General features: G+C 45.3%; 2 protein-coding genes and 1 long non-coding RNA gene across 5 annotated transcripts; 1 reads left to right on the plus strand and 2 right to left on the minus strand.

Moving 5' to 3' along the window:
• The first annotated feature begins 100 nt into the window (after nt 1-100).
• On the plus strand, nt 101-10,075 carry LOC115564340 (inositol polyphosphate-4-phosphatase type I A). Of its 3 annotated transcripts, XM_030388549.2 has the most exons (9): nt 104-532; nt 1,014-1,205; nt 1,575-1,733; nt 1,802-2,080; nt 3,102-3,647; nt 3,723-4,272; nt 5,810-7,127; nt 8,587-9,335; nt 9,415-10,075. In XM_030388549.2, exons 2-9 carry the CDS (start codon nt 1,091-1,093, stop codon nt 9,545-9,547), a joined length of 3,849 nt encoding a protein of 1,282 aa, XP_030244409.1. In that variant the 5' UTR covers nt 104-532; nt 1,014-1,090; the 3' UTR covers nt 9,548-10,075. The 3 variants fall into 3 exon arrangements, with proteins under 3 accessions (XP_030244410.1, XP_089119617.1, XP_030244409.1); XM_089263491.1 differs by lacking the exon at nt 1,014-1,205 and having other exon boundaries at nt 103-532; XM_030388550.2 differs by lacking the exons at nt 1,575-1,733; nt 1,802-2,080 and having other exon boundaries at nt 101-532.
• LOC149090742 (uncharacterized) lies at nt 399-1,111 on the minus strand. The gene is made up of 2 exons (XR_016197314.1): nt 1,012-1,111; nt 399-875 (listed from the first exon to the last, which is right to left on the minus strand). It is a non-coding gene; the product is annotated as an uncharacterized LOC149090742 (long non-coding RNA).
• mRpL38 (mitochondrial ribosomal protein L38) lies at nt 10,068-11,681 on the minus strand. Its single transcript, XM_030388553.2, has 5 exons — nt 11,471-11,681; nt 11,245-11,400; nt 10,818-11,175; nt 10,460-10,758; nt 10,068-10,397 (listed from the first exon to the last, which is right to left on the minus strand). The coding sequence occupies exons 1-5, from the start codon at nt 11,628-11,630 to the stop codon at nt 10,111-10,113; spliced, it is 1,260 nt and encodes a 419-aa protein (XP_030244413.1). The 5' UTR covers nt 11,631-11,681; the 3' UTR covers nt 10,068-10,110.
• Nucleotides 11,682-12,176: the final 495 nt, after the last annotated feature.

Consider the following 12,176-nt stretch of genomic DNA (forward strand, 5'->3'; position numbering starts at 1 on the left):
TCAATCAGGTAATCGTGAGCAATTATAACCCGATATCAGTTTTGCCAGCCCTGTAAGCTAACATCTGTAATGACAGTGGCTTTACAGAAACAGTAACATCAACATTTCAGCCATTCAACGCAGAGAATTAATGCAAAGAACAACAAAGTGCCGAACAAAAATGTCAAGAAATAACTTGTCAATACAGCAATAATGCGAATATTTTCTGTCAAAATTCATAAATAGACGATTACGAGTACTAAAACGATAGCAGTAAGCCGACTGTCAATGCTTACGCCAGTTGATAACTGTGCAGTCAAACGAAAAACATTGTGGAATTGTAGAAAAACAAAATAATAAATAGGCAAATCAAAATTGTTTTGTTCCTGTGAAGAGGTGTGCAGTTTTAGGTCAACGTGCTAAATATACGATTGCGGAATCTCTGTTTGGTCCACAAGCGCCGCTTAGCCAGGGATGCTGTTGTCAACGTCAGCTGTGCTAATTTGAGTGTGTGTTAGAGAAAGAGCGTAGAGCGCGCGGAGAGCGAAGAGAGGTATGTAGTACATACATATGTATGTGTGTGCTTATGTGTATGTTGTACATCGGGCATACAACATGAACGTGCGGCGGCACCTGCTTGCCCCCATGCAACGCCCTCGCCCCGGCCCTAGCTTTGCCCTCTGCTTTCTTCTTTTACATTTTCGCCTTTGCCTTCGACGTTAGCTTCTTCTCTCTATACATTTCTTATTTTTATATTGAATTATTAAACGCGCAGCTACGGTTACTCCAAGGTGTGCCCGCCCGCCCATTAGGTGCCCGCTTTTGGTTGCGGCTTGACGCGCTACTCAATTTTATAATTAAATCAAGCTCTGAGTGCGAAATTCAAAGTGAATGTACTGTGTGCGTGTGTGTGTTTATGTTGGTGCTGCGTTTGCCAGCCTTGACTTTTTTCTTTTTTCTAACGGACAAAACACTTAATAGCCGCAATTCGATATAAACAAACGCATAATATCTCAATTACGATTCGCCAACAGCTGTCGCAGCCAGAAACCCAAAGTAAACGTCGCCAGTTACCCGCAGTCGTCGCCTGTCGCCCAGTTTGGCTAGAAGCATGCGCTTTAATACATCGGAGCTGGCTAGCTTGGCAACCAATTCTTTAACCAGATTCGATAAAGAGGGTCTGCTGATTCTAACCGAGCGCCAGTCAATTTTCTGGCGCACCGATGGTGAGTAGTTGAAGCGCATCTTAATCATTCATTGCCCCAGCACACGAAGCACACACACACACACACAGTCACACGTATTGTTTTTTTTTTATTTATGGCTATAGTTGCGGGTTCTTTGCTTAACTTCGACTATACATTCATTTCATTTCCGTTTATTTTATTTTTCGCTGATGACCCATGCAAACACACACACACACATACACACAGACACATATATATGCATATATGTATATATGTAGTGGAAGCCCACCACCCACCATAGATCAGTAGATAATCCAACACGCTTCAATTCACCATTCACCATTTGCTTATGCACTTTTGCCATCTCTCTCTCTCTCCCGCTGTGCATTGTCCGTCATCGAAATACAGTTAAGCTGGAATGCTGGTGCAAGCTGCGTGGAAACTTACTTTTCTATCTGAAGGACAAGAATCCAAAATCTTCAGTGGCCGGCGTCTTGGTGCTGGAGAACTGTCGCCCCAGCATACACAATGAGGAGCCCGAGGCGGATGGCTATGTGTTCGATCTAGGTAAGCTGCAGCGACTCTTAGCAGCGTTAACTGTAAAACCCACTAATAATCCAACCAATCCATTGCAGAGTTCAAGGACAGCCCATCGCAACGCATCGTGACGCACAGTGCGGCAGAACGACTCAATTGGGTGCGCTGCATTCAGGCGAGCTCCAATCAGCAAATCGATTTGCAAATCAAACAGCTGGAGGCTCAGATAGCTGCTGCCACCGCAGCCAAGCGCGCCGAGTCTGCCGCCATGGGCAATCGCATCGATCAGGGCCTGCCGCTGCCAGCCACAGTTTGCCACGATTCGTGGCCAGCGTCGACAGAGGCTGCCGCCGCCGCGGTCGAGGCGCCCTTTGAAGGTGATCTAATACAGTTCTAGGCCGAACTGGCCCAAGTTGTTGGAAATTGTTTTGTTTGTTTTATTTTTTTTTTTTCAACTAACCTGGATTAATCCCCAGACATTGGCCAAGATCTATGTTAAATGCCTAGTTTGTAATCCATTCAGAATTTATATAGTACTATCTCATTTCGATGCCCTATGCGCACAATTTGCACATGCTTAATCTACACACACATACACCTACACCTACACACACACCCATATACGTGCTATAACTAAATGTTGTGCCCAGTTTACTGATAATCTCTATCGTACTCCACATTGCCTTCGCCTTTTCTAGTTATATTTAATCCATAAAGAGACTCTCGTAGAAACGAAACCAAAGAATACATCAAATATGCTACAATGACACTTGCTTAACTATATACCGTAGGGCTTTTGAGCTTAAAGCTTTTCTTGGAATATCGATGTTAAAAGCAGTTTACAGTACGCTAAAAGCTTTTGTCTTCAACCGAAAGCTCATTAGCAAATCAAACAAATGCAATCAGTAAACAAATGCGATGTGAGCTTTTAAGCTTTGCTAGAGCGAGTAAGATAGCGTGAGTAACTGATGTATAAAACGATCCTCAAATGTTAACTGTGAATCTAAAGTTTGACTCTTTCAAGTATGAAACATTTTCGACAAGCTTTAAGCTTCTACTTTGATCGATTGCAAAGCGTCATTTTAGCATATTTTTGATTTAGATGGCAATATATTCCAATTCTGTAATTGCAATATGAAAACTACGAATTTAAATAACCCTTATAAATGTATATAGACAGAGAAAGAGATAGTCAGAGAGAGAGAGGTAGAGGGAGAGCGAGTAAGAAATGGAATTTATTCAAAGAATAAACTTTATTTTGTTTATGAAAAATGTAACAAATCGATTTGTTGTTCTTATTTGATCGTAGAGCCGTAGAGAAGATATTCCCTTTTGGCATAATCTCATCTAATTTTTGCACGCATATCATTCTCTGTTCCCTCCTTCTTCGCCTTGCAGATCCGGAGCTCTCGGAGCTGCCCATCTGCGAGACGGCAATCTCCTGTGATAGCCTGCCCCTGGACAGCTTCGGGCGTGCACCGAATCCGCGCGTCGTCTGCTCGGTGCTGCAGCCGGGCGAGGATTACCTGTGGACGCAGCATGCGCGCACCGAGCTGCTGGAGCGCACGCGCGCCCCAAGCTTCCTCTGCACGATGCGCTTCCTGCGCAGCGCCGGCTTTCAGGCCTCGAGCCGTCTGCGCTTCACCGTCTACGACGTGCGGGAGCGCGTCTCGCTGACATCGCTGCCGCTGGGCCACGCGGAGGTGGCGCTGGGCGTGATACAGGACACGACGCGGCTGCGCTTGCCGCTCTGCTCGCCCAGCGGCGAGTGCGGCTCCATAACGCTGACCTCCTGGGCACCGGAAGCGGCCACCGAGCTGGCCTCAGCCAGCGGCCTGGACAGAGCCGTGAATGGACTGACGCAGCCAACGCAGCCGACGCAGCCGCCACGCTCCAGCACACAGTTCTTCCAGCAGGCCACAGAGGGCAGCGCCCGGCCAAAGGGTGAGTGTCCACAGTCATCGATTGTCCATTGTCCATTGACCACGCCTTCATTCATGCCGTTGCTTCCGTTCGCAGGCCATCGGCGCACCCAGTCGCTGCCGCCGAAGCTGGGCGTGCGCCTGTTCGTGCCGCAGCAGTGTGGCGTGGGCCACGTTTGCGTCAATCCCCTCCAGCACTCGTATCGGCTGCAGTCGTCGCTGGGCGCTGACATCAGTGTGCTGGAGACGCTGCTGGAGTCGCGGCTGTGCTGCGCCGTGCCGCAGCAGCTGCTCTCGATTTGGATACAGCGCGAGAAGGAGCTGCTGCAGGAGATCTCCGGCATGGGCGAGCTGAACGGCGAGTGGCGCTGGCGCCAAATGAATCTGCTCGAGGAGCACCTGCGCCTGCTCAAGGACTACTCCCAGGCCAAGCAGAACATCCAGCAGCTGATGCGCGACGGCGTCTACTACAAGCGCTCGGCGGTCAAGACGGATGAGTCGCTCGAGTTTCTGCCCGTCAATCTGCACGTGCAGCGCATGTGGGCCCAAAACGATGCACTGCACCGTCGCGGCGTCCTCGACATTGTCACCGTGGGCGCCTTCACCCGGCACGATGCCAAAGGTCGCAAGTGCGGCGGCCTCATCAAGTGAGTCTCAAATCTATCTATCAAATCTTCGTCTATAAAACTAACGAGAATTTTCCCGAAATTGAGCAACAGAAGTATTCCTTCTGAGTGACTATATATATATGTGTCTATGTAGATATAGATATGTATCTATGTAGATATATATATGTATCTATGTTGATATACATAGATACATCTATCCATTATCCTTAAAGATATTTTCCCGTCTCAACGATCTTGAATAACGGTATAGACTTCGCAATCCTACTTATGTATATGTCCATTAGACATGATGAGATCTGTGTTTGAATATCTATATATAAAATATTTGAACTTTATATACATATGTACATATGTATATGCCCAACATTCCCAAAGAGGTGTTTACTTCAATGTACGGAAATAGTACCTCAGAGCATAGATTATAAAATATTTGGTATCAACCATTTTTTAATCATTTTCTTATGTTAAATTGATTTTTGGCATTTTCATTTCATTTAATTACTAATAAATAATTAAATTCAAGAATAGGTACAAGAAATAAATAATAAAAAAATTGAATGAATTAAAATTTACTGAGTGAAAAATTAAAAAAAAAAAAAAAAACAAAATAAATAAAATATAATATATAAATATTTTATTTATTTTAAATATAAATATAATATATAAATATTTTATTTATTTTAAATATAAATATAATATATGAATATTTTATTTATTTTAAATATAAATATAATATATAAATATTTTATTTATTTTTTTCAATCAGCCAATTTTATTTACATAATATAATGTATATAATATAATATACAAATATTTCATTTATTTCTTACATTTTTCACTCAGTCAATTTTAATTTATTCAACTCTAATTTGTTATTTATTTCTTAAATTTTATTATTTTATTTTTTTTTATTTAGTTTCATTATTTTTGATTTTTATCTCTTTTTTATCTATTTTGAAAAATTTTGTTTGTTAATTTTTTAATTGATTTTTATTGCTATATCTTGTATTTAATTTCTTTATTTATTTTTTAATTTCTTTGTTTATCTAATGTAATTTATTTTTCTTATTCACCTATATTATTTTTTTTTTATTTATTTATTAATGTATTCAATTTATTATGAATAATTAATTTAATTTAATATTTTTTTTATTCCTTGTAGTTTATTTTTGATGTTTCTAATTTTATTTTATGGTTCCAAAATTAAATTTAGTTAGTAAATTTAACTAAATGTAGAAGTTAGTAGCTTTTAAAAAAAAGAAGACAAAAATTAAAGTAGTAAAGCGGGCACAATGAAAGCCATTGATAGACAGAGATAGATAGATAGATCATGAAAGATGACGACTTCTGCTGGCTGTTGGATGTAACTAATATACCCCATTGATATATTTCGGATAGCAAGAGTTTCATATGTAAAAACAGATATTCGATTTCATTGGGATTCTCTATGAAACGCAGGAGAAGAAGAAGGAGGAGGAGGAGGAGGAGAAGACTCAATATGCACACACAGCTGTATAAAATATATAATGCTTCGTCTTTCCATTCCGTTCGATAGGCTGCTGCAGGAGAGCAAGGCCTGGAAGCTGGAGCAGAGCAACGCGTGCAAGGTGCAGGCGGCCAACGATGCCGTCCAGGCGACCAAGCAGCTGCGCAAGGAGATCGTGGAGCTGATGTCGCAGCTGCTGCAGCTGGCGACGCAGCGCAGTGCCCGGGACATGATGCCGCTGTGCAACGAGATGATAAACAAGACGCAGACGCTGCTCAACATCTGGGAGCCGAGCATTGTCGAGGAGGCGGTGACGTTCATCGAGCGCCATCGCATCATCGAGGAGCCGGACAACGAGCCGATGTCGCCGTTCCGCAAAATAACGCAGCAGCTGAGCGCACTGGAGCTGAAGTCGCCGGAGCTGGAGGACTTCGCGACGCCAGTTGTGGCGCCGCCGGATCTGTGGCCACGCGGCGGCCAGCCGCTGATGCGCTCCAACAGCTGGCATCCGAGCAACAGCTCGCCCTCCAGCTCGCTGGACATCAATGCGATCGACTCGCTCCAGCATGTGGTCAAGTGCTACAATGCGCATCTGCGCAGCCTCGAGCAGCAGCAGCAACAGGGGGAGCCGGCGGCGGCGGCGGCAGTTCCTCCACAGCCTCAGTGTGAACTCTCGGACGAGGCCACATATCAATCTCTGCCGCCCAGCTGGGAGGGCGTGGCGGGCGGCTCGTCAACGGCGCCGGTGCAACTGATCGACCTGGACGAGATGGTGAGGGCCGTGCGCAAGCGTCCGCAGACCGCCAGCTTCCTGGACACGAAGCTGATGAGCTCGTCGCCCTCGGCGAACTACTATCGGCCCACAGAGGAGCCGGAGCCACTGGATCTCACCCAGCTGAATATCGAGGCCAGTGTGATGTGCCTGGTCAGCAAGCTGAAGTTCTTCTGCGGCCGCAGCGACAGTCCCGCCATCCGGCTGCGGCATCCCAAGGTGCCGCTGAAGCGCGAGGGCTTCGCCGTGGCGCCGCAGCAGACGCCCGATGTGATAGCGGCGCCCGATGTGATCGTGGAGCCGACCCAACAGCTCAAGCTTGATCTGGCGCCTGGCCCACTGCCCGCACCCTCAACGGCGTCGGCGTCGGCGTCGTCGTCGGCGCCAGCCCCGCCCAAAAAGGGCAACAAGTTCACCGACGGCCTGGACCTGTCCCTGACCACCGACTGGGTGGGCGAGCTGCGTCCCAGCATGCGCAAGCTGCGCCATGCCATGGACCGGCTGCTGAAGACGGCGCGCCTGATGCACTCCGTGCAGCGGCTGCAGCAGGACGTGCGCTGCAATCGCCTCCAGGCGAGCATCATGTACCGGCGCGACGTTTGCTTCTCGCAGGCGGTAAGACTCCTCATTAAGCTAATCCGAAAGACAGTGGTTTCTTGGTGTCGAAGCCTAGAGAGACGTAGAACTGCCTATGTAGAGAGTAATTAATTCTAGGGGTATAGAATTCTTCTCATTCCATACGGAATAAGTAAATGGAAATTTCAATTAATTTGCTGGATATAATAGCTAGATTGATATAGGTAATGGATCCTACGTAAAAGAATGCCACAGATTCAATTTTCAATTGATTTTCTAGGTAAACCTAACTAGAAGTAGATGTAATCGAATTCTAGAGCAATCGGCTTCTATATAAAATGGGTTCTGGAGAAAAAAGATTGCACAAATTAAAATTTCAATTATTTTCCTAGTGACTAGATGGAGGTATACAAAGCGGATTCTGCAAAACAAAACTCTACAAATTAAATTTTAAATTAATTTTCTAGGTAAACTTAACTAGAAGTAAATGTAATCAGATTCTAGAATAATCGGTTTCTACGTATATGAATGGGTTCTGAAGAAAAAAGATTGTACAAATTAAAATTTCAATTATTTTCCTAGTGACTAGATGGAGATATAGAAAGCGGATTCTGCAATACAACATTCTATTTCAATTTTACATTAATTTTTCTAGCTAAACTTAACTGGATGTAGTTATAGAAATCGGATGGTAGAGCAAAAGACTTCCGCAGATACTATTCCCAATTGTTTTCCCTATGTAAACACATGTAGGAAATAACAATTTCTGATCTCTTGCCGTAGGACAGCTAGAGGTATTACATACCTAAGTTATACATCCATTTAAAGCTATTTTCAGTTTCTGACTTCTTTTTTCATATAGGAGCAAAATATGCATATGATTGTGATATTTCTATCTAGATGATAGAACTTTAAATGGATCTTTGGGAGTATTCTTAGTGCTATTTAGAGATTGAGATTAATTTAGGTGTAGTACATTATTTGGATATCAGAAAACTTACTTTAATGCATTGCACATGCTGCAGCTATATAAAATGCCTACCCAGATATACCCATTCCCAAAATTATCTTAGGAGATTTGTAAGATTGTAGTTCATACAGTTGTGCTCCGCTCTAGGAAATACCCATAAACTTAAAAAACTTGAAACCTGCTTTGGAGATTATTTTCCTAATAGTTCTTCATAAAGCAGATAACATATAGCTAGTCATATAGATATATTTGTAATCGAATTTAGTTGATATAGCAGCTCTATAAAGATGTTACCTATTTAGATGCCAATTTCTATGGATTCAGGGTGTGCAAAAAGGAATTTCCAAAGAACTTCCATTTTAAAGATAAAAGGATCTTAATAGGATTGACGCCGAATCACTCTAGTATCTCCCTCTCTATAGTATCTATTTATATCTATATTGATATTTATATTCTCTCTCTCTCTCTCTCTCTCTCTCTCTCTCTCTCTCTCTCTCTCTTTCTCTCTGTCCCCCTCTCTCTATGCAGCTGACGGCCCTGGTTAGCGCTCTGATGGTGCGGCTGTGGGGCCGGGAGGTGGATGTGGCGTACATCTCGCTGCTGCGTGAGCTGGGTCCGCTGGCGTACTTCGAGGGGCTGCTGTCGCTGTACGGCTCCGAGACGGACATGTGGAGCGACATGTGCATCGCCATCGAGGATCTGTCGGCGGTCAGCTTCACGCTGGTGTCGGCCGGCCAGGACGAGGTGCAGCCCATGCCGCGCATAACGGGCTCGCGGCAGGCGCTGGAGGTGCTGCTGCCGGTGCCGGAGCACGCGCTGCCCGCGAACGGGCGCAGCTCGCTCAGCTTCAAAATCACGCCCGTCTTCTTCAACATCGGCATCAACGAGAAGGCCACGCTGGGGCAGACGCGCGAGCAGCAGCGCTCCAACCTGGACAACTATCTGCGGCTGAGCCAGTACTTCAGTCGCTATCGCAAACTGGGCCTGAACGCGACCTGCGCGGCCGACGCGGATGCCAGCGTCTCGGAGTGGGATGCCCTGCAGTCGCTGCTCGGCTATATGGAGCAGCAGCTGCGCTCCACTGTCTCCAAGAATGTGAAGGTGCTGCACCTGGCCGAGGATGCGTGCCGTCTGATGGGCGGACTGCGCTTCACCTCCTGCAAGAGTGCCAAGGATCGCACCGGCATGGCCGTCACCCTGGAGCAGTGTCGCGTCCTGGTGCGCGAATTCCAGCTGCCAGCCAAGCAAGTGCCCTACGTACTCAGCACCATGCGCAGGTTCGTATGCCCCTCCCCTATACCACGTCCATCGTCCAGCATCCACTATCTCTTGTCTCTCTCTCTCTCTCTCTTGCAGTGAGGGCACGCGCATGGACAACGTCTTCAAGAATATCGGCAAGCACAAATACGCTTTTAATCTGCCTCAGGTGATCATGCTGCCGGCCATGTACAGGCCCCCGGTGGGCGCCTACGGCAAGGCCCAGACCTAAGGCACCCCCACAAATCACTTCCAAGTTACAAAGTTGTTTTAGTCGTAAGTAAGAGTCGAAGCGAGTGACACGAGTACTTATGAGCAACACACACACACACAAACACACATACATACATATATATACTCTAACACTTAAACTGTGCCAAAAATCAAACAAGTTAATCAGCTAAAAACTAATTAAATTAGAGCATCACTAGGCCGAAATGTGGTTAGTGTGAGAAAGAGAGGAGAAGCAGGAAACGGAGGAAGTTGCTTTCGCCTGCAGGCGAAATGTTTGTTAAACACATTAATCTATTCCATAGGAGAATGAATATATATATGCACATATATATATACATATATATATATATGTGCGTGGAGTTAGCTTTTCTCTATTTATGTACGTATTTATTTAAACTATTATGTAATTCATACAGCATGTACTTCATCGAATCAATTCCATGTACTTCCAGCGAATGAAAATGAAAGCAAATTGTTAACCAAAATACAAAATAAAGCCAAAAAAAAACTGACAACGATTAACAGAGATGTGTGCTATTTATTTGGACTGATGATGTGGGCCTAGTAGTCCTGAACGCGTCCAGTGCCCAGTCGGCGCTTGCGTATCTCCGTTTTCAGCCAGGATGGCACGTCGCGCAGCGGATGGGCGTTGGGGAAGCGCAGCGGTTTCTCTGGTCCCTCGAAGGGATGAGTCTTGGCCAGCTTGCGCTGCAGGTACTCCTTGTTCACCTCCTTGATGTCACGGTGCTTGTCCATGTACAGATTGAACGCCTGCTTGAGCGGAAAGAATTTCTGATCGGCCAGATATGGCTTGGGGAAATCGTACTCGTAGATCGGTTCCTTAATTTCTGCAAATGGCATTCAAAAATGAGAATACACAGGGATATATGGTTAAGCTCGACAAGCTTACGCAAGACATTGTGATAGAAATTGGTCAGGGACTCATCCCAGTTGGTCTGGTAGAAGGCGAGCCCCGCCGGCGTCAGCTCATCCTGGTGCTGGCGATAAAAGTCCAATGTGCTAAAGGTGCGCTTCTCCAGATTGTTGTAGTCCTTGGCATCCAGCTTGTGTGAGCTCAGATCTAGGCGGGATTCCTGCTTGTAGAGCACAAAGACCATGCGCTGGTAGCCCAAGCCCCTAGGAGGGAACGGCGGCAGATAGTCGGCCAATACCTCGCCCTCAACAATCTTGCCATTGGGTATATTGGCACTAAAAGAATAATGTTTGAATAGTTGTGGAAACGAAAGAAGACATCTTTGGTAACCCACATAAACCAGTGCAGACACTCGGCCGCGGGATTGGTGTAGTGTGCATCCGGATTGGTGGCCAGCAGGGTCCAGTAGCTGTCACCCTGCGCTGCCTTGCCCGTAATAGGATCCAACTGGCCATCGAAACTAACCAAAGGCGCTTTGCTCGCCTCCGAGGGCTTGATCACATTGCCATTGTAGACGGGACTGAGGGTATCGGCGTTCAGCTCGTAGCGTATGGTCAGTGGCACGCGCGGCACAAAGTAGGCGCTGCCAAACAAATGCTCAAAGATGCCATAGTGATCCGCCAGCAGCCGCAGATCATGCTGGCCCGTTTTCTGCACGTAGGACTCTTGCACCTTGTCCAAGTCGATGAGCACTGCGCATGGGCCAAGAATAAATTAAGGTTAATTAGAGTGTGGGAGTGTCAGGAATTGCAGTTACTTGCATTTATTGCCGCGTGCCAATTGCTCTAGCTCCTTGCTGGCGCGCTGAGCCTTCAGGTGTTCGAGGCGCGCCTTTAGCTGTGCCGATCGCGATGGCTTTAGCTGCGGAAAGCCAATGTTAATGCGTGCCACAATCTCCGGATCGGTAACGTTATCATCTATGCATAATAGGAGTCGAAAGCCAGTTAACTGCTGGAGCCGAAACTAGATTACATCAACAGAAATTACCTTGCAGTCGCTGCTCCAGCGTGCGTGCCACACCAGGCGGTTTGCCACGCAGCGTGTGCCCCTGGCGCGTGCTGACGTTTAGCAGCAGCAGCGCTGCTGACTGTGTGCTGCGCAAGCTGCCATTTATGCTGTTTTTCATTAATAAATTACTAAAAGACATTGTGTTTTATAAGAGGGCGGCCCTCGCGTTTCTCAACTCTTAACTGCACAGCTGATGGCCGGCCGATATGCGATAGTTCGATAGCTGCTCAAAAACAGTGTTGATCAATTTATGTTAGCTATCATACCATTTCGAAAGGTCTGGCAGCCCTATTCAACGTTTTGTATTCGTTTTAATTTGAATGTTAACAAACTGTATAAAAAATAAAACCTGGTTTTATTTAATTAATATTATTTTCTCATTTTATTATTATTTTAATATTATTATTTTATTTTATTTTATTTAAATATGTTATTTACAATTGCTCCTTTTCATCAAAGATAAGATTGACATTGAAATAGGTGACCGTGAACCTTGTTTTGTATACTATTTCCATTCTCTCCCTCTACTTGATTTCCGGTTCGGCTATAATTTTTTGTTTATACACTTGTAACGCTAGCCCTGGCGTAATTCCATTAATTGATTGCAATTATTGAAACCAATTCTATATGTATACAGATTCTGTACTACATACATACTTACATACATACATAGCTATAATAACGC

Source organism: Drosophila navojoa, chromosome X, assembly GCF_054131105.1.
Source record: "Drosophila navojoa isolate 15081-1374.11 chromosome X, UAZ_NAV_1.0, whole genome shotgun sequence".
NCBI lineage: Eukaryota > Metazoa > Arthropoda > Insecta > Diptera > Drosophilidae > Drosophila > Drosophila navojoa.